The sequence below is a fragment of the Chiloscyllium plagiosum genome, unplaced genomic scaffold (genome assembly GCF_037043375.1).
Source record: "Chiloscyllium plagiosum isolate Xiang-an unplaced genomic scaffold, Cpla_swu_hap1 HiC_scaffold_15, whole genome shotgun sequence".
Lineage (NCBI taxonomy): Eukaryota > Metazoa > Chordata > Chondrichthyes > Orectolobiformes > Hemiscylliidae > Chiloscyllium > Chiloscyllium plagiosum.
The window spans coordinates 40,550,288-40,576,320 of record NW_028270153.1 but is presented as its reverse complement, the minus strand read 5'-3'; the positions used below and the strand labels follow the sequence as shown (position 1 = coordinate 40,576,320).

The 26,033-nt window shown below is 39.5% G+C and overlaps 1 protein-coding gene across 1 annotated transcript in view; it reads right to left on the bottom strand.

The window, feature by feature from the left end:
* Positions 1-14,655: 14,655 nt before the first annotated feature.
* LOC122560098 (stathmin-3-like) overlaps positions 14,656-26,033 on the bottom strand; it is a 54,825-nt gene continuing 43,447 nt past the window's right edge. Inside the window, exons 2-5 of the mRNA XM_043710330.2 lie at positions 23,814-23,909; positions 21,707-21,876; positions 19,512-19,703; positions 14,656-16,411 (exon numbers count right to left, since the gene is read on the bottom strand). Coding sequence (XP_043566265.1) covers positions 16,352-16,411; positions 19,512-19,703; positions 21,707-21,876; positions 23,814-23,909 — 518 coding nt within the window. The 3' untranslated portion in view covers positions 14,656-16,351. The remainder of the gene's footprint in view (positions 16,412-19,511; positions 19,704-21,706; positions 21,877-23,813; positions 23,910-26,033) is intronic.

Sequence of the window (26,033 nt, the reverse complement as noted above, 5' to 3'; positions counted from 1 at the left end):
CTGAAATTGAACCCTGGCGCTGTGGGGCAGCAGTGCTAACCACTGAGCCACTGTATCACCTATAATGATGAGCTATAATTTTCTTACGCCAGATGAATGTCAGGGAAAGTCTTTAAGTTGTCTGAATTGAACTGGAAAGTATTTAATTCACAATTTGGATGAATGAACAAGTGCTCAGTATGCAGCAAAACTGGTACCTGTGATTATTAAAGGGATACATGTATAACTCACATATAACTCTTGAAAAGCATAAACATTCTATTGAATAAACAGTTCCATTTATCAATCAATAGTTTATCTTTTTACTGTTTTCTTTTATTGGTTGTGATTTTTCTGCATCGTGTTGTCCCTATTTTAGTACTTTAAAATAACAAATTAACTTATTTTTGAATGATGGTCATGCAATTATTCTATTTATAAGTAATTCCATTTTTTTCAAGCATTCACTTTTTGTGAGAAAAACATATTATAAAGCATTTCCAATAATTTTGTGGGGTGTAGTATTTTAATGTCACCATAGGTGAAAACCTATTAAAATATTGATTAAGTCGCCCTACAGGGACCGTAGCTCATCACTTTTCACCTATCTTCTTTTCTCATTTCATTTCTACCCACTCTGATATTCTCTTGGGGAACAGTTACCATAGCAGGAGACAGGCTGTCTCAGTGCCTGATGTCTCCTGAAAATTCTTCACTGAAGTAAGTGCCTGTGATAATTAGGCTGTGTTCCGTGAGAAAATTGAACCATATGGAAATTACAGCTTCATCTTCCAGCATTGTCAGATGACAAATGAAAAGCTTCTAACAGCTAAAACAAATCGATGGATAAACAAAAACTTTGCTCTTTTTAAAGAAATAAGGAAAATCTGCTGGTATGTAAGCTTCATATTTCTGATCCTGAACACAAAAATATATTCATCTTTGGAAAATATTCACAAATGTCAATAAAATTAGACTTATGTAATAGATGTGTCAGCTCATTGCATTTCTGCTATTCCGATTAGTCCCTGAAGAATAATGTTCCACTTCAGGAACAAGCTTTTAAATTTGAACTTTCTTCTTTTATGAAACCGAGATTTCCTCCAAGTCTTTCATGAGAAAAATCACAAGATATGAGAAATTTCCTGATCTTTATAGCAGAGCAACCAGAAATTTGTGGTGCCTGAAATACTTGTTCAGATAGAAATAGGTAAATCTGCTGCATCATGCAGCTAGGTTATGGCATAATGGTTCAGATTATCCATGAAACAATAATCCTCATCAGACAGCCACTCAGCACAAATTTTTATCAGTCCTTGATTCTGCTTTGCAGTTCTGGCCAGGACTTCCAATCCTGGTTTCTTCCGAAATGCAGAGTGTACAATCCCTAAAAAGCTTTATCACAGTGCTGGAGTGTTAGATGTAATGAGTAGACAGGCTACCTTTAAGGTAAGGTTAAAAGTCCATAGTGAAGGTTACTGCATGATTGGATGAATGACTGAATGTAAGGTTTGTACATGGGTATGGTAAGTGGGTAGGGTGGCAGATGTGTGATGTGGTGGCTTTAAAATAATTGGTTTGCGTCAGAGGCGGTTGGCAGGTTGGGATTAACTATGTTGGGTTATGTTAGCCAAATAGTGGGGGCTAGCGAAATTGAGTTGGGTTAGTGGAGACTATTTAAGGAGCAATTATTGCTAGTGATGCACAAATTTGTTCCTCAGAGACAGGTGAGAAGGGGTAAGATTAAGGAACCTTGGATGATGAGAACAGAGGAACTTCTCATCAAAAGGAAGGAGGCAACTTACATAATGTGGAGGAAGCAAGGATCTAGCACAGCTTTAGAGGATTACAGGCTTGCTAGAAAGGAGCTCAGAAATGGACCGAGGAGAGCCAGGAGGGGGCACAAAAAAGGCTTTGCAAGACGTATTAGGGAGAACCCAAAGGCGTTTTACTCCTATGTGAGGAATAAGAGAATGCTCAGGGAGAAGGTAGGGCCGATCAGGGATAGCGGAGGGAACTTGTGTGTGGAGTCTGAGCAGATAGGGGGAGCCCTAAATGTGTTTTTTGCTTCGGCTTTCACCAAGGAAAGGTAACTTGTTGTAAATGAAAACTTAGAGGAGCTGGGATACAGTCATGGCCAGATCAAGATTGATGAAATTGATGTGCTAGAAATTTTGGAAAACATTAAGATTGATAAGTCCCCAGGGCCAGACCAGAATTATCCTAGGCTGCTCTGGGAAGCGAGAAAGGAGGTTGCTAAGCCGCTGGTGAGGATATTTGCCTCCTCACTCTCCACGGGAGTTGTACCGGAGGATTGGAAGGAGGCAAATGTTCCACTTTTCAAGAAGGGTAATAGGGAAATCCCTGGCAATTACAGACCAGTCAGTCTCATGTCTGTGTCAGCAAAGTTGTGGAAAGAATTATGAGGGATAGGATTTATGATATTTGGCAAAGCATAGTGTGATTAAAGGCAGTCAGCATGGCTTTGTGAGGGGCAAGTCATGCCTCACAGATCTTATTGAGTTCTTTGAGGAGGTGTCAAGACAGGTCGATGACAGTAGAGCAGTGGATGGGGTGTATATGGACTTCAGCAAGGCATTTGATAGGGTTCCCCATGGTAGGCTCATTCATAAAGTTAGGAAGTATGGGATACAGGGAGATTTGGCTATCTGGATTCAGAATTGGCTGGCTGACAGAAGGCAGAGAGTGGTTGTAGATGGAATGTATTCTGCCTGGAGGACAGTGTTGAGTGGGGTCCCGCAGGGCTCTGTTCTTGGGCCTCTGCTCTTTGTAGTTTTTATAAATGACTTGAATGAGGAGATTGAGGGGTGGGTTATTAAATTTGCAGATGACACAAAGGTTGGAGGTGTCATTGATAGTATGGAGAGCTATTGCAGGCTGCAGCATGACATAGGATGCAGAGCTGGGCTGAGAAATGGCAGATGGAGTTCAACCTGGATAAATGCAAAGTGATGCATTTTGGAAGGCCGAACTCGAATGCTGAATATAGGATTAAAGACAGGATTCTTGGCAGAGTGGAGGAACAGAGGGATCTGGGTGTGCAAGTATATAGATCCCTCAAAGTTGCCACCCAAGTGGATAGGGTTGTTAAGAAAGCATATGGTGTTTTGGCTTTCATTGACAGGGGTATCAAGTTTAAGAGCCTCAGGGTTTTGCTGCAGGTCTTCAAATCCCTGGTGAGACCACACTTGGAATATTGTTTCCAGTTCTGGTCGCCCTACTATAGGAAAGATACAGAGGCTTTGGAGAGGGTGCAAAGAAGGTTTACCAGGATGCTGCCTGGATTGGAGGGCTTGCCTTATGAAGAAAGATTGAATAAGCTCGGACTTTTCTCTCTGGAGAGAAGGAGAAAGAGAGGAGACCTGATCGAGGTGTACAAAATAATGAGAGGAATAGATAGAGACAATAGCCAGAGACTTTTCCCAGGGCAGGATTGACTGGTACAAAAAGTCATAGTTTGAAGATATTAAGAGGAAGGTATAAAGGAGACATCAGAGGTAGGTTCTTTATGCAGAGAGTTGTGAATGCATGGAATGCATTGCCAGTTGAGGTGGTGGAAGCGAAGTCATTGGGGACATTTAAGTGACTGCTGGACATGCACATGGATAGCAGTGAGTTGAGGGGTGTGTAGGTTAAGTTACTATATTTTACATTAGGATTAAGTCTTGGCACAACATCATGGGCCTAAGGGCCTGTTCTGTGCTGTACTTTTCTATTATTAGTTGAGTGGTTGAAGAGTGGTCCAGTCTGGTCAAAGTGGGTAGTCATCCCTGCTCCAATCAGTGTACTTTTTTGGAGGTTCCTAAGAAGCGAGCCAATTGCCCAATGGAATTTCAATTGTCCTTTGTATTTCCATGTGAAGTTAGTGCATCATTGGGGTTTCTGCAGGGTCCTTGACATGAACCCTGGATTATATATCTGGTGTTCAATGATCCGGAGACCAGACGGTCTGGAACATCGTTTTTGTGTGTGAAATCCATTGAAAATGCAAAGGTTACCAGTTGTTAGTTTTAAGAAGAATGGTGAAAGATGGTCTTTAATTTAGTCCACCTTTCTTTATTCTTCTTTAAACCTTACAACTGGCACACTTTGCACTTGAGCAGTGTCCCTGGACCCGAAAAGTTAACTCTGTTTTCTCTCCACAGATTCTGCCAGACTTCTTGCGTTTTCCTTGCAATTTCTGTTCTTGTTTCTAAATAAAATATTTTAAGTCAAGTTATTGTTGCAATGTGGGAGCATAGCATGAAATATGTGCATAACAATATTGTGCAACTAGTGAAGAAAATTTGCTTTCAATTGATATTGGTTTAGAGATAGGTTTTAGCAAGAATACTCGAACTCACAATCTTGACTCAAAAATGCGTTTTCACAGTAGCAGCTTTCATGATGTGTCCCTTTTCCTTTGACACTTATTCCTAAATCAATTGAGTGCCTCATACAGAAATAATGCCACATTTAGGTCATTCTGTTACAACGTGCATTTCATCAATGGAAATTTGCTATAACACGATTGACAAATTAGGGATACTGTTCCTACAGTGCAAGCGTTTAAAGCATGTGTTGGCTGTAATGTGATTACAGCGCTAGCACTTTAAGAACTATTTCTAAAGTGTGATTATTCAATAATGCGGGGTTGCACAAGAACACAACCATCGCATTAGAGAAGAACTGACTGTATTTTTCTGAAAATAGCCATCACTGGAACACACTCTGCAACCAAAAAGTGACAACAGGCACATTTTCTAATTGATTAAAAATTGTAAAAATGCAACATTTGTTATGGATCCAAGTTGTGAAGTTCCAAGTTTCAAACTTCTTCAAAAAACTTAGACAACTTTGAGCCACTTGAGGATTGGCCCAGGGAATTATAGTTTCATAGTAATAGAAGCTGGAGTAGGCTATTTGGCCCAATAAACCTGCTCCACCATTCAATAAGATCATGGCTGATCTATCCACCATCTCAGCTCTTCCTACCTGCATTATCCCCATAACCCTTAATTGCCCTACCATGCAAAAACCCATCCAAGTATGTCTTGAATATATTTAATGAAGTTGCCTCTCCTGCTTCCTTGGGCAGAGAATTCCATTGATTCACTACTCTCTGGGAAAAGTAGTTCCTCCTCATCTCTGTCTTTAATTTACTCCCCCTAAACTTGAGGCCATGTCACCTTATGCTATCTCACCCAGCAGTAGAAACAACTTGCCTGCCTCTATCTCATCTATTACTTTAATAATTTTATATATTTCTATAAGATCCCCTCTCATTCTTCTAAATTCTAGTGAGTACAGTCCCAGGCGGTTCAACCTCTCAAAGAGTAACCCCCTCTCCCCCTCACTTCCAGAATCAATCTGGAGAACCCCCTCTGCACCGCCTTTAAAGCCAGTATACCCTTCCTCAAGTAAGGAGACCCGAACTGTGCACAATACTCCAGGGGTGGCCTCACCAGCACCTTGTACAATTTCAGCAGAACTTCTCTGCTCTTAAATTCAATCCCTCTAGTATTGAAAGCCAATATTCCGTTTTGCCTTCCCAATTACCTGTTGCACCTGCAAATCAGCTTTTCGCTATTCATGCACGAGCATTCCCTAGTCCCTCTGCACAAGAGCATGCTGCAATTTTTCACCATTTAAATAATACTCTGACTGACTATTTTTACTTCTAAAATGGATAACTTCACATTTACCAAGATTGTATATTCCATTTGCCAGACCCTTGCCCACTCACCTAACCTAACTAAATCTCTCTGCAGAACCTCCACATCCTCTGTACAGTTTGTCTTTCCACTCAATTAAGTGTCATCAGCAAACTTGGATACGTTACACACAGTCTCCTCTTCCAAAGTATCTACATATATCATGAACTGTTGTGGGCCCAACACTGATTCCTGCAGCACCCTGCTCACCACTGATCTCCAACCAGAGAAACTCCCATTTATCCCAACTCTCTGCTTTCTATTGGTTCACTAGTCCTCTATCAATGCTAATACATTCCCCGCAACTCAATCCATTCTTATCTTATGGATGAGTCTTTTATGCGGCACCTTATCAAATGCCTTCTGGAAATCCAAATATACAACATCCACCTTTTCCCCACCATCCATCATGCTTGTTACATCCTCAAAGAACTCCAGTAAGTTTTTCAAACATGATCTTCCCTTCCTGAATCCATGCTGTGTCTGCCTAATGGAGCCCTTTTCATCCAGGTGTCTATATCTTCTTTAATGATAACCTCTGGCATTTCCCCGATTACAGATGTAAGCTAACTGGCCTATAGTTACCTGCCTTTTTTAAACAGCAGCGTGACATTTGCTGTCCTCCAGTACACCACGCTTTGCCCAGAGTCCAGTGAATTTTGGTAAATTACTACTAACGCATCTACTATAACTTCAGCTATTTCTTTCAGCTACCTGGGATGTATTCCATCATGGCCAGGGGACTTATCTATCTTTAGACCCTCAAGTTGCTCAACACTATCCCTTCAGTGATAACAATTGAATTGAGGTCCTCACCTCCCATATGAGCCAATTTGCTGAACACTGTAAGTGGAACATGAGGAATAACTCAAATTGTAACTGTTGCTGTCTAAATCATCCATATAATGAACTTGGAGAAAACTGAGAAACATTTTTTGAATCGATGTGTTTCAGCATCCATCCCTGCTCTTTTGTTAACTATCAAAAAGGAAATCTTGAAAGTCATTTTTGTTACTTTGTCACAGATATCATTAGTTTTCAGTCACCTAATTTTTTAATCTTATGTTTTGGTTTGGCCCTACTGGTGAGGTCAAGATCTCTTGTTCACTGCATTCCTGTGCACATATCCAACCCAGTGCGGAGAATGTTGAACTTGGATGTCCATGGCAGCCATCAATCTGTACATGGAGCAGACAATGCTCATATGTCAGATGCAACATGGCAGAGCATTGGTACAATTCTCCAAACTTTGAATACATTGCTCTGGCAAACCTATTTGCTGCTTTTGTGTCTGCCTTTGCATTTGTATGAAGTTCTTAATGATAACATCATGGGGTCATCTCCGACCCAAGTCTGAGCAGCTGCCTGGCCTCCAGCTGTACTTTGAGTGACATCGACTTGGGATGTTTCTTCCTGCACCAGTTGAGGAGATGTGGCAATAATGTGCTCACCAACAGGTACTCCTTACTCTAGTCTAGCTAACATACCCATCAAGGTGTCAGTATCTGAGCTGTTGGAGGATGTAGGAAGCAACTTTGTCAATGCCTTCATTGAGGGATCTGTGGCTTCTTTGTCAGAAGTAGAGGAGAGAATGATGTCTTATGGGGGTCACTCTCTTAAGGGTGGAGCCTGGGCAGATGCCACTGGTAGCTGTAGGAGACTAAATAGAGAATGAGTTGTGAAATAGGAATAGAGATTTAAACATGTTAAGAGTACATTTACAGTGGCGGTAGTAGGAGAGCAGTACAGCAATGCATAATGATTCTTATTCGCTGGGCCATGGGGTTTTTTGGTATCATCTCATGACCAGTCTCCGTCTTCTCCTGCTAAAGCATGGATTCTCCCTTTGTAGGGACCAAGGAGAAAGACACCAGGCACTGCACCGCTTGGCACACTACGCTCTACACTAGGCCACTACCTCCAAAATGAAACAAAGGGAAGGATTGAGTGAGATAAGTGGGAGACACACCTTTTAGTGTAGGTTCAGGTGGAGAAAGGTGTCCTGAGTGGCACCTGGGAAGTGCAGAGGGCATGTAGGCTTGGTAGTGTGGATGTTTTGGGGTGGATGAGAGTGAGTTGGAAAGATGTTACATGCAGTTTTGAAAGTGATAGACCAGGAGCCTTGGTGAGAGGTGGGTGTAGTTGCAGTGATTACGTGAGTGCAAGGTAGCAGAGGGAATGTAGTGTCACTTACCCTTGTGGAGTGAACAGGTTTTTGAGGAAGTGATGGTCAGGTTAGATCAAGTGGAGCCAATGGATGTTATCTACCTGGACTTCAAGAAGGCCTTTAACATGGTGCCACACAGGCTATTACTGAGTAAGGTAAGGGCCCATGGTGTAAGTGGCAATGTGCTAGCATGGATAGAAGCTTGGCTGGCTGGCAGAAAGCAGAGATTGGGGATAAATGGGTCTTTCTCAGAAAGGCAGGCAGTGACAAGTAGTGTTCCGCAAGGCTCAGTGTTGGAACAACAACTTTTCACTTTGTACGTTAATGATCTAGATGAAGGAACTGAGGGCATTCTGGTTACATTTGCAGACAAATACAAAGATAGGTAGAGGGACAGGTAGCATTAAGGAAACTGGGAACTGCAGAAGGATTTGGACAGTTAACAGAGTGGGCACAGAAGTGGCAGATGGAGTACAAGGGGAAAGTAAGAGGTCATGCACTTTGGTAGGAACAATACAGGCATAGACTGTTTTCTAAATGGGGAGAAAATTCAGAAGTCTGAAATGCAAAGAGACTTGTGAGTTCTAGTTCAGGATTCTCTCAAGGTAAACTTGCAGGTTGAGTCTGTAGCTAGGGAGGCAAATGCAATGATGGCATTTATTTTGAGAGGACTTGAATATAAAAGCAGAGATGTACATTGAGGCTTTATAAGGCGCTGGTTCGACCACATTTGAGTATTGTGTGCAGTTTTGGGCCCCATATCTCTAGATGGATATTATTGGCCCTAAAGCATGTTCAGAAGAGGTTCTCGAGAATGGTCCCAGGAATGAAAAGCTTAACAAATGAGGAACATTTGAGGACTCTGGGCCTATACTCGATGGAGTTTAGAATAATGGGGGGGTCTAATTGAAACCTACAGGATACTGAATGACTTGGACAGAGTAGGTGTTGGGAAGACATTTCCATTAGTAGGAGAGACTGGGACCCGAGGGCACAGCCTTAGAGTAAGGGGAAGATCTTTTAGAAAGGAGATTAGAAAAAACTTCTTCATCCAGAGAATGGTGAATCTATGGAATTCATTGCCACAGAAGTCTGTGGAGGCCAGGTCATTGAGTATATTCAAGACTGAGATTAAAAAAAAGGTCTTGAGTATCAAGAGGATCAAGGGTTATAGGTAGAAAGCAGGCTAATAGGTTGAGAAACTTACCAGCCATGATTGAGTGGTGGACCAGACTCGATGGCTGAATGACCAGGTTTCTACTCCTATGTCTTGTGGTCTTAGGTCACAAATCTTGCAGCATTACAGAGTGTTTCTCCAGACTGTGGACACTACACTGGCCTGGATGGCAAATTCAGACCAGGCTGCCAGGACCTGGTTTGTGGTCTTCTCTGTCAATCCTGAGGAAAGAGAATGGCCCTTGTCTACACCACTCCATCCACCAGGACCTCTAGGTTAATCTAGCAAAGTAGGGAGATAACATCTCTGTCTCAGTCTCAGCCACCTCTGGGGCAATTCTTCACACAAAGTAGCCATGAAGGGCAACTCCAGATTGACAGCACTTGACCTGGTACACAATTGCATTTTAAATGTGGTGCTGGCATTGGGAATCCCAGGAGGTCCTCGCAGTGATGAGTGATTCTGCCACTGGTAAATACGAGAGAGTACGAGTGGGATGTAACAGAGACATGGTGTATCGTCAATGAATGAAGCTGTGAGAAACTCACTGGAGCTCAATGAGAGAAGTCCTCCACGTAACTTCCAGAAATTGACACATAGTTGGTTTCTTGTAAAATTCAGCCATATGAGTTCAATGCATATGTAATGACTGATGACAAAAACAAACTGCCAATGCATGAGGTTAATTATGTGTGTGGTGGCAATGTGGGTAACTCAGTGGAAATGAAAATGCAAAGAATTCTTTGCTTTTTTTGTATGAGAAGGGATATATTTGACATAGAAACACAATACCATACTGATGTGCCTTTGGCTTGCTGTAGTCAAGTGACCTAGACAAGGAGGCACAGTTACTGCTGGCATCCATCCTACAGGCTGTTCAGTGAAAACACAGTAGAAGCCAGACAGTTTGCTCTGTGAGCTTGTAACAAAAATGTCTCACTTGTAGAAGAGATGACAACTACTGGCTAAAAATATAAGGAAGTTGTTAATCAAGCAATTCAGAAATTTAGGAAAGCACTTGCATTCAAAGTAGAGAAAATTTGGGGCCAGCTACCACATTGAGTGGTTGAAATAAATAACATAAATGCATTTAAAAGGAAATTAGCTGCATGTGAGGGTGGGAAAGAAATACAGCAATACACTAATGGCATGAGAAAATAAAAAAGTGGGTCCTGCCTAAATACAGCAGAAGTACTAACATAATTTACGAGGCCTGAATGGCTTTAATCTGCTGTAATTGTGCATGAGCATATAGTTTTGCCATTTTAGCACCTAGATTAGATTATTTTTTGCCGTATGCTGATATCTTAAAGAAACACTTATTTGTTTGTTTGCTAGTAAAACAACTTCCTCCAATGAAACGTGCATAACTCATAAACAAAATTAATAACAAATGTTACAAACAAAATTTTGCCAATGCTATTGCAGTTGGTAACCAGACCTCTTTGAAGCTGAGAGGAAGAGAAACAAAGAAGGTGAGGGCAGGAGGGGAACTGGTTAGGTATGGTGCCCTCTGTCCTCTTGCTGACCACTCTTGTAAAATGAAATAAATAAATTAGATGGATAGTCATAGAATCATACATTATAGAAGAGGCCCTTCTGCCATTGACTCTGTACCAACAAAAACTATTCTCAGACTACACAAGTCACACTTCCCAGCACTCAGCCCATAGCCTTGACCTGTGTGACATTTCAAGTAATCATCCACATACCTTTTAGAGGTTGTGAGGTTTCCTGCCTCAACAATCCTCCCAGGCAGTGCATTCCAGATGTCAGCTTCTGGGTGAAAACATTTTTCTTCAAATCCCCTCTAAAGCTCTTGCCTTTCACCTTAACATTATGCTTCCTTGTTATTGAGCCTTCTGTCCATGCCCCTTATAATCTTAGACACTTCTATCAGGAACCTCCTCAGCCTTCTTTGCTCGAAAGAAAACAGCCTGAGCCTATCCAGCTTCTCTTCATTGCTAAACTGCTACATGCAAGGTAGCACTGGTGAATCTTCTCTGAACCCTCTCCAGTGCAATCACATCCTTTTGATGATGTGGGTGACCAGAACTGTCCACAGTACTCCAGCTATGATCAAATCAAAGTCCTATGCAACTCCAACATAACCTTCTCATCTTAAAATTTATGCCATGAACTGATAGAAGCAGTTGTTCCATATGCCTTCTTAACTACCCTATTAACCTGTCTTGCTGCCTTCAGGGATTTGTCAACAAACAGTCCAAGGTCCCTCTTTCCTCTGAGCTTCCGAATGTCCTGCCATTTATTGAGTTCTGTCTAATCTTGTTACTTCTTCCAAAGTGCATCACTGGGCACATTTCAGGTTTAAGTTCCATTTGTGATTGATCTGCCCATATGACCAATCCATCTATATCCTCCTGTAACCAAAGACTTTCTTCCCTACTGCTAATCACCTGGCCAATCTTTGTGTCAACCGCAGACTTATTCATCATATCCCCCACACAAATTTTCTTCTATATAATTTTTAGATATGGTTAGGGTTGAAATGTGTGACAAAACAGTGAAGGGCAGGGAATGCAGGATTTTTAACATGAATCCATTTTGTGGGAGGTGGGCATTGCTGGTTGGCCAGCATTTATTGCCTGTCCCTAGTTGCCCTTCAGAAGATGGTGGCGAGCTGCCTTCTTGAACTAGATTAGATTAGGTTACTTACAGTGTGGAAACAGGCCCTTCGGCCCAACAAGTCCACACCAACCTTCCGAACAGCAACCCACCCAGACCCATTTCTCTATGTTTACCCTTTCACCTAACACTATAGGCAATTTAGCATGGCCAATTCATCTAACCTGCACATTTTTGGATTGTGGGAGCAAACTGGAGTACCTGGAGGAAACCCACACAGACACGGGGAGAATGTGCAAACTCCACACAGACAGTTGCCTGAGCCGGGAATCGAACCCAGGTCCCTAGTGCTGTGAGGCAGCAGTGCTAATCACTGAGCCACCATGCCACCCCTGATTAGGTCTGCTGCAGTCCACCTGCTGTGGGTTGATCCACAATACCATTAGGGAGGTAATTTCAGGATTTTGACCCAGTGACAGTGAAGGAGCAATGATGTGTTCCCAAGTCAGGATGGTGAGTGGCTTGGAGTGGAACTTGAAGGTGGTAGTGTTCCCATATATCTGCTGCCCTTGTCCTTCTCGGTGGAAGCGATATGTGGGTTTGGATGGTGCTGTCTGAGGATCTTTGGTGAATTTCTGCAGTGCATCTTCAGCTAGTACAAACTGCTGCTACTGAGCATCGGTGGTGGAGGGAATGGAGGCTTGTGGATGCAGTGTCAATCAAGCAGGCTGCTTTGTCCTGGATGGTGTCAAGCTTCTTGTGCTGGGGCTGCACTCATCCAGGCAAGTGTGGAATATTCCATCACACTCCTCACTTGTGCCTTATGGATGGTGAACAGGCTTTAGGGAGTCAGGAAGTGAGTTACTCACCACAGTATTCCTAGCCTCTGACCTATTCTTGTTGCTACTGTGTTTATATGGTGAGTCCAGTTGAGTTTTTGATCAATGACAACTCCCAGGATGTTAATAGTGGGGGATTCAGTGATGGTAACACCATTGAATGTCAAGGGACAGTGGTTAGATTGTCTCTCATTGGTGATAGGCATTGCCTGGCATTTGTGTGGCATGAATTATGCTTGCCACTTGTTAGCCCAAGCCTGGATATTTTCCAGATCTTGTTGCATTTGGACACGGACTGCTTTTGTGTCTGACAAGTCGCGAATGGTGTGACTCTTCTGACCTTATGATGGAGGGAAGGTCATTGATGAAGCAGCTGAAATGGTCCGGCCTAGGACATCATCCTGAGGAGCTCCTGCAGTGATGTCCTGGAGCTGAGATGACTGGCCTCCAACAAGCATGGCCATCTTTCTGTATGTCAGGTATGACACTAACCAAGGGAGAGTTTACAGCTGATACCTAATAATTCCAGTTTTGCTAGGCTCCTTGATGCCACACTCAGTTGAATGCAGCCTTGATGTCAAGGGCTGTCACTTTCCCCTCACCTCTGAAATTCAGCACTTTTGTCTATGTTTGAGGTTAGGAGCTGAGTGGCCCTGGCAGAACCCAAACTGTGTGTCACTGAACAGATTAATGTTGAGCAGGTATTGCTTGATAGCACTGTTGATGACACCTTTCATCACTTTACTGATGATCAAGAGTAGACTGTTGGGGTGGTAATTGGCTGAGTTGGATTTATCCTGCTTTTTATGTACAGGACAAACTTGGCCAATGGAGAGGCAATGGCCTAGTGGTATTATCACTGGACTGTTAATCTGGGGACTCAGGTTTGAATCCAACCATGGCAGATGGTAGAGTTTGAACTCAATTTTTAAGAAAATCTGGAATTAAGAGTCCAATGATGACCATGAATCCATCGTTGATTGTTGAAAAACCCATCTAGTTCACTAATATCCTTTAGCGAAGGAAACTGCCATCCTTTATCTGGTCTGGCCTACATGTGACTCTAGACCCACAGCAATGTGGTTGACTCTTAACTGCCTTCTGGGTGAATTAGGGATGGGTAATATTGCCAGTGATGCCCTCATCCCATGAATGAATAATGAAGCAAAAAAAAACCCCATATTCTCGGGTAGATGCCAGTGTTGTAACTATACTAGAACAGCATGGCTAGGGGAGCGGCAAGTTCTGGAGCACAAATCTTCAGTACTATTGCCAGAATGTTGTCAGAGCCCATAGCCTTTGCATTAACCAGTACCTCCAACCACTTCTTGATATCATGTGGAGTGAATCAAATTGCTGAAAACTGGTATCTGTAATGCTGGGGAGCACTGGAGGACGATCATCTGGCTGAAGATTGCTGCAAAAGCTTCAGTCTTTTCTTTTGCACTGATGTGCTGGGCTCTTCCATCATTGAGGATAGGGATATTCCTCCTCCAGTGAATTGTTTAATTGTCCACCATTATTCATGACTAGATGTGGCAGGAATGCAGAGTTTAGATCTGATGCATTCAAAAAGAATGAAATACGATTATTAGAAATAACATGAGTGACTACTAGGATTGGGAATGTTGGCTGGGAAAGTGAAGAGGAAATGAATGTGATGCGAATAAAGGTGTAAAGGAACAAAAATAAGAAGGAAATAGAAATAGAGGAAAGCATTTACCTGATCCCCAATGACAAAGATAGCCTGTAACCATAAGTGGCTCCTTTGCACACATCACTACATAATACTAACCATCACTTCCAACCAAAAGAAGAAAACAAACGTTAGAGGAGGAATGAGGAAAGTTAGAGCAAACCAAAGTGAAGAGAAGAAGCAGAGAGGAAAGCAAAACAGAGAGATAGAAGTAGAAGGGACAGATATAGCAATATTATATAATCTCAAACTGTTGAGGGAGTGACCATATTCTCCAACTTGCCACATGTAACAATAAGCTAAGAATTAATACATGTGCCCAAAAGTGACATTGTTTCATCTGACTGAAAATCCTTACACTAATCCTAGCTCATTTGGTTGCCAATGGACTTCTACACCATGACAGCATATATATGTGTGTGTATGTATAATATATATATATATATATATATACACATTTATTTTTATCAGTGTGAAAAAGAAACAGCAGAAATAAATTGTAAGTGTATATATCATGGAATTTATTTGTAACCACATTTTGCACACTACAACAATTTTGACCTGACATTAAAATGCACATTATGGAACCTATAATGGGTGGACAAGAATCTTCAGGGTGATCATCTTCCTGTGACTTTTACTGTGTGATGGGAGAGAATCGTTAACTTCCTCTCAAAAAGCCCAAAGGATTCAAATACAAACACACCAATAATTAGCAAGATCTAATCAAGTGATTAAAAACATGCCACCTTCAAGTACAGTTAATAGATTAAAGTATCTAGCACCATTTACGGTCTTACCCTGACTCTAGTTTCAATTCCAGTAGGCAGATATACAAACCGTCAGAGTTCGAGGTGAAATGGCACATAAGTAAAGTAGATATTAGCAAAGTACAGTGTTACATATTAAAGGTTATGTACTAGCTTGCCGAATACAATCGTTTAAAGAAAATTAGGTATTTACAAAAAAATTTTCAAAGTCAGATACTCCACAATAATCCATAACTTATACACCTTAATATTTGGCAAACCATTTCTACTCAGCACAGCTACAGCAGTAATAAGACAAAAATTCAGCTGGATAATTTAGGAATGTCTCACACATACAATTAACCATTTACTTGTTGCAGGGAGACTATTTTCACCAAAATGTTGCTTACTTACATGAAGGTTTCTCCCTCTTTCGTGAGCATAAGTTATAGAAAGAGTTGCTTAATCTGACATATGTACTATACAATGTTACCAATGACGTTTTCTATTTATAGGTGGAACTTACTCCATTTATTAACAACTTCAACCAACAAGATCAACTGTCAAATAGGTCTGTTGAAGGCCTACATATTTTTATTTTCTAAATATGTAAGGCCCTATGGGCATCAAACATTAATTAATAAGCTGTGATTCCTCCATAGAATAAACATTGACATTCATTTAAAATTACATATTTGTTAAATTATTACATTAACAATAAATTTTAAAATATAGCCATTATAAAGTACATAAGACATTTAAACAATAAAATGTATAATTTAAAATATATCTTTGGGTTACTTGTTCAGAAGTATGATTAGGAACAGTCACTTTATTATTTGATTTGATGAATTTGGCCACACTTATGTAATTTATTAATGTGCATCATTACTTGCTTCAGTGATGTTCAGTTGCCTTCAAATGGCTGAGGATTCCAACAACATAGCATGCTGGAGAATTGCTATCCTCTAAATGTGAGGTCCAAGAAAGGAGCTCCAATGATTACACTGTGGCATAACAATTCGAAAGTTGACAATGCTTAAGTGCCCATAATAATGCCAATATAGGCCCAATGGCTAATTACATATTGGATTAGAAAACTTTAATTAATTTGTGGGTAAAACTTTTCTAATTGTAGGTTGAATCTGTTAATTAATATAATGGATCTATATATACACATGTTAAAATACATTGGCAGATTATGATGTTAATAACAATTAATACTCTGAATGTTTTAAATATCATTAGACTATTGATATTTTGCTGATTTTTGCCTACTTACAACTTTCTGTATTGCACATGAAATAAGAACCAATAATCTGAATGCAAAAAAGCATGAACTATTAGAAGTATTGAATTCAGGAACAGAAATCGTAACTTGATAGCCAGGACATTGTCATTAGATTCATTCAAGGGTGTTCTTCACAATGTGATAGAAAGACGTTCAGCCAGAAAGTTCCTCTCGTAACACCTTGTTCCTACGAACCTCAGCTGCATGCCTTTCCTAACAGAGAAAATGCACAAATTATAGAAGACAACACATTCAAACAGCTAGTCTTAAAAACATAATCCTTTCATTGCCATCAAGTTGTACCAGTTTCAGTCAGAAGCTTCTGGGATGAGATGGATCTGAAATCTTTTTCAATGATGCAGTTGATGGAGTTTCAATTTTATTTGACAATCTAAAAACCTCATAAAATTGATACAGATTAACTTCATTCATCTCAATCTCCTGAGATAAAGCATTTAATTCCCACAAAGTGTTCTACCCTGTAGGTTTTTAAAATTCGCTTTATGGATTCCTAGAGTTGCATCAGGGTTTTAAATTTCCGTCCTTTTTAGATTTTAAGTGCAGACACCAAAGAACAGGTCTTTTGTGATGTATTGATGTATTCAATTATTTTCTTATTAATTGTTCTAGTTGTGCATTGAGTCTATTTGCATTTTTTTAAAGCTGCAATCATAGTTTCAGAAAAACATTATTTTCTTCTGAACATCAAAATAAATATTGTCAGAAACATGTCAATATTTGCAGCGGATACCCAGAGTGCTCCGTATATATAGTTTGCAGGACTAGGTTACTATTTGTCTGGAGGCCCCTCATGGGAAACTTTGGAAAATTATTTGTAAGACACAGACATATTTATTTGAATTACACATAAGCTGACATTCTCTGACTGGGTTGCTAAGGAAATAATTTCTTTATACAAGTAGTGCAGATATAAAGTATTTTAATTATCATTAACTATTCAGATAAAGAACAGTTTGAGAAAATATAATATTTTAGATGTTACTAAAGCACATTTTCAAATGCAGGGCCTAATCAGTAAGAGCTACCACACCTAACTTACATTAAAGATATCATGGCTCCACTTTATGACAAATTATGGGTCCTCCTTTACTGAACAGCATGACTGTTGCACAGAACCTAATGGTAATGGATGCTTTAGCATAAACTGTAGCGAGCAGAAGAAACATCCATTAAAAAGTTACAATGTTGCTACATTCAGCATGCAAGTATTTTGCAAGGTGTTCTTTATTTTTCAATCTACTGTACTTATAGTGCAACCTGATTTTCCAACTCATAAGTCACGAATACAATGCAACCATAGGTTGAAATGAATGAAGTAAATACAAATTATATATGTATAAAGTATATCAGCAATAAAGTATTACATTAAGAATATTGCAAATTATGAGTTTCATCTGAATATGTTGATTTTTACATATTTTTACCAGAAGTACATAATAACCTGAGAGGTCATATGGCACAGTAGGTAGTGCCCCATAATGCAGGCTATCAACCTGCAATTGCCACCAATACACGCTAATGCCAGGCAGTAAGAGTGGGTGACATTCCTGATTAGCCATGTATCAGAAAGAAAATCAGTGCCTCCACTGTCCATAGGTTGAGGTTGTGGCATTGTGCCAAAATCCATTTTGCCGACACCTAGAATTCCTAACTGAACTGGAACCCACTAAGGTTTATGTGATCAGTTGAAGTGGAAACATATCAGCAGATCATGGATAAGAAACTGAACCTCCATCACACAAGTTTTGCAGTTGGAAAATAAGTGCTATAAAAGTCAATTCTGAGGACTAGGGCCAATGCCCAGAGTACATTTGCCTGAAAGTTGCGTGACCTGATATTGGATTCAGTAATTATTCAAGTTTCTTATTTCTACAGATGAGCAGTCTGCTTTATGCTCCCTGGCCAGTTGGACTAGTGGCTGATTTTTCTTAATGAGTCTCTGGAAGCAGCTTGTCAAAATAATAAAAGATTGTAGGTCCAATTTTGAGATGTCCTCGGGCTTTCTGGTTGAGACTTGCACTTTGTGCTCAGCAGCAATTTCAAGGCCCAAAGGAAATTAACTGATATCTGCTTGGGGGTTCTTTTTTAAAACAACTTTTTCATATAGAACATTTCTGAATGCATATGGGGCGGCACAGTGGCTCAGTGTTTAGCACTGCAACCTTACAGCGCCAGGGACCCAGGTTCAATTCTCGCCTCGGGTGACTGTCTGTGTGGAGGTTGCACATTCTCCCTGTGTCTGCGTGGGTTTCAACCGGGTGCTCCGGTTTCCTCCCATAATCCAAAGATGTGCAGGACAGGTGAATTAGCTATGCTAAATTGCCCATAGTGTTAGGTGCATTAGCCAGGGGTAAATATAAGGTAGGGGAATGCATCTGGCTGGGTTACTCTTTGGAGGGTCAGTGTGGACTATTTGGGCCGAAGGACCTGTTTCCATACTGGAGGGAATCTAATCTAATCCAAATACTGTTGAATGTTTATCAACCAGGTTCATGACATTAATAACAATATATATGAACTATATGCCTTTGAACTGTTGCATGTGTTTCAACTTAGTTATTATTGTAAATCTTCCAAAGCATAATCAAGTTTTTTTTAAAATCACTACTTTTCACAGAAATCATTGTACGAGGAATCTTGATTATCTGAAGGACACAGGGGGGCAGTACTTCATTCGGTTAGTCGAATTCTGGATAATTGAATGCTGGATAACATAGTTTTGCCGAGCATCAGGACCTTGCGATCTTGCCGGATAATCTGATATTCGAATAATCGAATGCCAGATAATCAAGATTCCTCTGTAAATAGGACATTAAAGGTGCAATAGACATAGTCATAATGAAATTTTCAAAATGTATTACTCCATTTACGAACAATCAAAGTGCAATCATATTAATATGCCACCATTCACGCTTACCTCTCGAAGTCTACAGCTTTATCAGCGGTAAAGAATTTAATAATAATTGCTAGAGATTCAAGTGTAAGTTGGAAAGAGTAAAAGGCAGTGTGGAAGCTTTATCTCTTCCTGAACTTGAGAGCAAGTCATCTATGAAATTGCACGCCCACAGTGTCTATACGTTAAGATTCACCAATTAAACGTAAAATTAAAATCTACCTAAGACAGGCCATCAGAAACAATAAAACACTAGAAAGCTTTTTCCAGGATAAATGTCCAATAAATAACAATGGGAGTGGACAATTATTTGCTTTTATTCAAATGAATAAAACATAATCATTTACAGTTAACTATTTTTGAACATGAAATAGAATTTAAAAGATGTGAAATACTTGCCTTTTCACGAAGACGATCTTTAAGGGCAGCTATATGAGCTTTGCGATTTTCACTACAAATTTCCATCTTCTGATTTAATTTCCTTTCAGTAGTTCTGCTGAAGTCACAGTTATCCACAATTGCCCTGTGTAGAACGATACGCCTGTGTTGCTGCTTTTCTGCAAGTTGTTGCAGAAGCTGCATCTCTTGGGACTGTAAAGCCAGAGAATAACAGTTATGCTGACATGACTGAGATTTTAGAAACAGATTGCATAATTGGGCTCCATTTTGCAGACAGCAGCAAAGACATGTACTGCTGACCTTGAGGAAAACACTACAAAAAGATCCAGCAAACTCTATGGTATGGGTTTCCCTCTTTCCAGCCAGGAGTTTATTTCTGGTGCCAAGATATGGACATCTTTAGGCATCATGCAGTCATGATACAATTAAGTAGGGGAAGCAGCCAATTACATTCAAGCGTTCTGATAAACCATCAAACCAGGGGTTATACTAGAGTTAGCATTTTGCGTCAAAAATACTCCTTTCAACATCTGTTCCTATCTCTTCAGATGCTGACAGACATGCTGAATTTCTCCAGCAGTTTCTGCTTTTAATTTAGATCTGTAGTACATTGCTTTTGAATCAGGAAGTAACAACTACTGAATGGTTTCAATTTTAATTTTTGATTTTTTATAGATAACAAAATTACTTTGCATAGATATGGAATTTAGATGGATGATTAAATATCGTAAACAAAAAATATGTATAATTTACTCTCAAAATGAAGATATTTGTTATTCAGCAAATATAAAATTGCTCTTTCAGAGCCTGTAAAGCTGTTTATCAATAATTGTGAATCGAATGCACCATTCACAATCCAAATTTAACAATTCAGCAAGTACAATCTTTTCAATGATATTTTTAATGGAGCCAAATTTTATTGCCAGCTCAGGGATTTCCAATTGATTGAAAACTAGGAACACATTCTGGAGAAGTGTAAAATCACTAACAACCTTTGAACTTCTGCATTCAACAATACATAGTAGCTGTATATTAGCCTTTGTTAGAAAGGGCTGGAGTGTACAGTAACACAGTCTTACTACAATGTACCAAGCATTGATGAATAATCTATTGAGTACTATGTTCAGTTTTGGTTTCCTTAGCTAAGGAAAGACATACTTTTTCCAGAGACAATGTAGTAAAGGCCCGTTAAATTCTTGAAGTGAGGATGTTGTTCTATGGGGAGAGATTCAGTTGATTGGATCAATATTCTCTAGAAATTAGAACAATGAGTGATCAAATTGAAACATAAAATTCTTAGAAGGCTGAAGAAGCTGAGAAAAAAAATTTCCAGGTCCAGATCAAAGGGTTGGTCATGTAGGACTAGGATGAGAAAAAAAAATCTTCACTCAAAGATTTATAAATCTCTGGAGCTCTCACACCAGAATGCTGTGCGCACTTAATCATTGAATAAATTCAAGACAGACGTCAAACAATCTTTGGATACTGAGGGGATTGTTGGATATAGGATCAAGGCAGGGAGGTGCTCAAATGGAAGATCAGCTATGATCTTGTGGAATGGTGGTTCAGGCTGTTGGGCCACATGACTACTCTAGCTCCTTTTTCTTATAGTTTCATGTTATATTCTTCTGTGTGGACTCCTAAAGTTGCTTTCCATTTTGGTGGAGTCATGATGTTGAATGCTAACAGTGTCTCAGTCACTACTTTTGCAAAGTCTTGGACATAATGTTAATCAGAAACTGTTTACATGAGCAGAAGGGCTGATAGGGCCCAGATTTAAAGTAGGTGGGAAAAGAATCACAGGGAAGGTTATAAGAACCTTTATGCAGCAAGTTGTTACTGTCTGGAAAGCATTACATCAAAGGAAATTGGAAGCAGATTCATGAGTAACTTTCAAGGAATTAGGCATTACTTGAAAAGTGAAATTTGAAAGTCCAAGGGGAAAGAACAGGGGAGCACAGGCATTATGGGTATAATGGCTTCCTTGGACTATATTATTCTATGAACAGCGAAGATAATTTTTATTTTACTAACTTGTGACTTCAATTGGACAAATTGACTTCAAATCCAAAAGGCTATGGGAAGATAGAGACTTTAGAAGAATGTTACCTATGGAAAACTGAGTTTGGAGTCAGTGAGGTAGGTGTGGAATGTTCAATTCTCCACTTGACACATAACACTGGTATGCTGTTTACCTTTCTCCTGTCCTCAGCAGCATCCAGCTGTTGCTGAAGTTCCTCCAAAGAGATTTCCTTCTTCTTTGGTGAGATAGGTTGTTCAGGTGTCAGATCAGTGGACTGGGGCTTCAGGATCACTTCAAAAGCTTGTCCAGATGCACGCTTATTAATTGGTTTCACTTCCATATCTAAAGAAAGGAGGGATATTTGAACAGACGATAGAAAGTGAATTGAACTATGGAATGAAAGATAAACTCAAATCTCTTCTTTCTTCAAATAACCTGTGAAACTTTCGACAATAGTGAGTAAAGCATAGTCCAGCATTATTATGTTAATTTTAAAACAACTACTTTCAAATGTTTCCTTTGATTTGTTCTTTTATATTTCTATCTAACAAAGAAGTGTGTACAGTGGGAATGAATTATCATGGGGTTTCTTCTGATTGCACACAATGCTTGTTGTGGAAGGCTCCAGAAAACTCTGTGAAATTATAATCTGTGCAGTTTGGAACTGTAGCAGCTTTTCCATTGAAGTTACAGCAGCTGAGCAGGAGGTTCCTTTGGTGACTGACTCAACCACATATTTTATGGAACAACAAAATAAAATTATGACAACATCATACTTTCTGGAGGCAATGGCAAGTGCTCATTCCTGGTTTTTATGCTTTCTCTGGAATGGGGTTCAGTGATCGACCCCTTCTCATTGTACGGTACACTGCAACGTCAATAGTTCTGGCTTTGCTGAGTAAGGAACTTATGCCTAACAGTATTATCAGTTAGTGTTGCTGAGAAATGAGAAGTTGTGAGAACCCAGAGCAGCAATAGCAATTTACATTGATAGAAAGGGAAAAAAACAGAACATCCCTTTAGGTCAAGGGACAAATTCAGAAGACTAAATTTGTGTTGACTTCTTACTGATCCTTTGAATTTTTTTTGATGAAATCTGATTGCTGACTGTCACAGAATAATGGGAAACCTCCAGTCTAGATTTCAGATTCAGCTAAGTTTGGAGTCCTGATATTTGAAACAGAATCGTGTTTTTTGTCAAATTACTTCACTGAAAGAGATCTAGACAGTGCTGCTTTCAGCCCCAAGCTCTGTTTCTTACTGACTGAGAAATAGAGAGACAGTACTGTCTCCCTGCAGACCTCTCCAGCAATTGCCCATAGCTTATAGGCTTGAACTGAAATATTATCCATACCTCAGTCGAGAGGCTGTTGCTAGGTCACAGCAGCATGGATCCATTATGAATTTCCATACCTGTTTGTTCAACAATTGAAGCAACAAAACTCCACCTTTATTTCTCTAAAGACTTTGCTGGGCATTGCTTTCCAAAGTCACTTATTATTTTTTGTAAGCAGCAAATAGACCACAGTCTCCTTTAACCTTGTGATTTCACAGTTCCAAGCAACTGCATGATGAATCCTTTAACTTTATTCCCTCAGGGCTCCTGCAGATCAGGTCTTTGGCAGAACAACCACATTTTATTGCTGAAAATCGGCCCATCCCACATTAAATTCCATATATATAGTGAGGAAAGTAAAGGGTAAGTACCCAATAATTGTGAATTATTAATGATTTAAAGTGTTAAGTATGCACCGAAATGTTGCCTTAGAAGGGTACAAGGAATGCATAGAGAATTGTAATGTCACAGAATTTCATTTGGATTAAATGTGTTTGCTAGGTTTTGGTGCTAATTGTATCAGAAATGTCAATATGATTAATTTCGTGATCTAATCATCACAGTCCTAATATTGTCAGATTTAAGGGGCAATGGTCTATGAAGGTTGATTGTTTGATGTCCTGTAATTTGATTATTCATTTTTGATTCTGGACCTTAAATGATACATAGCATTGCATTTAATAATTAGCTTTTTGTTGTAACATTTTACCACATAGTTTTATCAATAAATCAGTATTTCAGAATTATGCCACATTTGTTGTCATATATTTATATGAAATAAATAATTGTACAGATATTAAAACTGGTTTTACAAATACATGAATAAAACAATAACTATTACTACCAAATTATGTTGCTGGGCAAATACAGTTTTTACAGTATAGTTATGCAATTTGAACATATTAACAGAATAATCTATAGATTACATAAAGACATCACTCACCACCAAATTTGCTAATTGTGTTGGGATGTGGTTGAGAGTAGAAACAAGAGCAGATTAGCGAGAGCATTGATAGCTCCTTCATTTTCTCCTTGTAGGCTTTAAAAATAGAAAAGATAATTGTGATCAAGATTTGTATTTTCATTCTTTTTTCAGCAAACTTATTCCACTTGGATTTCCTATAAACGACTGTCCATTACATAAGATCCAAGATTTAAATGAAAACCCAAAAATTTTGTGTGGTAAATTTTTGACACTTATGTTGTATTGACAAACTCAGGGTGTCATTTTCTCAGGCCTGGAAAGAACATAGCATTGGTGATTCTTTTCAGGAAGTACGGCAGATGTAAAAATTAGATTTTACTTTACACAGGAAATACAAAAAAGCAACGAGTTATTCATTTCAATTAGTCCATGCCAACATTTATGCACCACTTGAGCGACTATCCAAGTCTTCCTCATTTATTTCAAACAGTATAACCTTATTTTTGCTTCTTGGTGTATGTTAGCATAGTTAGCTGAATGGCTGGTTTTCAATGAAGAGTGACACCAAAAGCATGGGTTCAATTTCCACACTGGTTGAGGTTATCCTGAAGGAATCTCCTTCTCATGATGACCCTCAGATTAACTCACAACCAGTCTTCTGTCTCTAATGGGTGTCTCTATAATCTGGTAAAACTATGGGAATTTTATATTTGCTTCTCCCTCATATGGTAATCCAGAACTGAAAAGAAAACTCATAAGGAGCTTTACAAAATATCCTATCACTTACATTTAAAACTGGATGAGAATCTGTTGCCGTTGGTCTTTGGAAATATATTTTGTCAGTTTTAGGTACAAAATGTTAATCATAAAAGAGATGGATTTAAAAAGAGCACCATGCATGGATTTTTCCAAAGCAAATCCCATTTGGCAACTTAACAAACTTATGAAGAGAATGAACAAGTATTGATTGTGATTGTTCGGTTTGAAGATTTTAAACATTTCTCAGTGTTGAGGAAAATAAGTATGATTTTCTATAAAAGCTTTCAACAGCTAGTTAAAAATCCTGGTATTGAGTTGCATACATTAACATCTTATAATTACTTAATCTCACTTCATTTCTATGCAGATTGCTATTTTCCCTTGCAGTCCAAATAATAATCTGGTGGCTGCAGCTTGCCACTTACTCCTCTGGGCCTCCACCTTGGCTAGTTGTTCCCAACACCTCATGATTTGGAGGTGTCGGTGTTGGACTGGGATGTGCAAAGTTAAAAAATCATACAACACTAGGTTATAGTCCAACAGATTTATGTGGAAGCACTAGCTTTTGGTAAGGTATTTTCATCAGGTGATTGTGGAGTATAAGATCGTAAGACTCAGAATTTATAGCAAAAGTTTACAGTGTGATGTAACTGAAATTATATATTGAAAAAGACCTGGATTGTTTGTTAAGTTTCTCATCTGTTAGAATGACCATGATAGTTTCACTTCTTTCAGATGTAAATATCTCATGGCAGACTTCAAGGGCAGGGTCTGTCTGCCCTCGCCATCATGTCAATGGAGGTTGTCATTGGCAAAACCCCTGCCTAAACACATCAGCATGAAACGTCTTAGACCCCCTTCAGTGCTTCACTCTGGAGCTCCCTGCCAGCTTACATTGCAATGCTGCTGCCATGCTGCATTATGTGCAGGGGCAGGAATCCATTTCATGCATGGGAACAGGTTGCAACCCAACATTCTCAGCTTGCATTTTTAGCACTCATTCACTTTGTGCCTAATCGGATGCTTATATCATCTCTACCTTGTCTTGCCCTTTTGCACTTTGCTACTTCCATCAGAATATATAGACTCATTCTACTTCTGTATACTGTGCCGCTTAGTGCAGACACAAAGCCAGGCACATTGTCATGAATGCCAGTAATGAACAGTCTTGGGGTGAATATTTTGCTGTGCGGGATTGTGCGATACCAATGTCCTAGCTTCTGTTTGCACTAACAGTGTATATAACAAACACATTGAAAATGCATCAACTGAATGACCATGTCTCAAAGGGGAGTCGTCCTCAGCCAAGTCAATGGGGATTGTTATCAGTCTCAGTACACTATGTCAATAGCATGGTTAGTTGGCATTTAAGGTCAGCAGATCTGCATCATTTCAGTCCAGGGAGTGGTCACACACAGCCCTACAGCCCAATACAACCAGTCTGAGACTAGCATGGGTCAGTCAGAGAACTACAGAGAT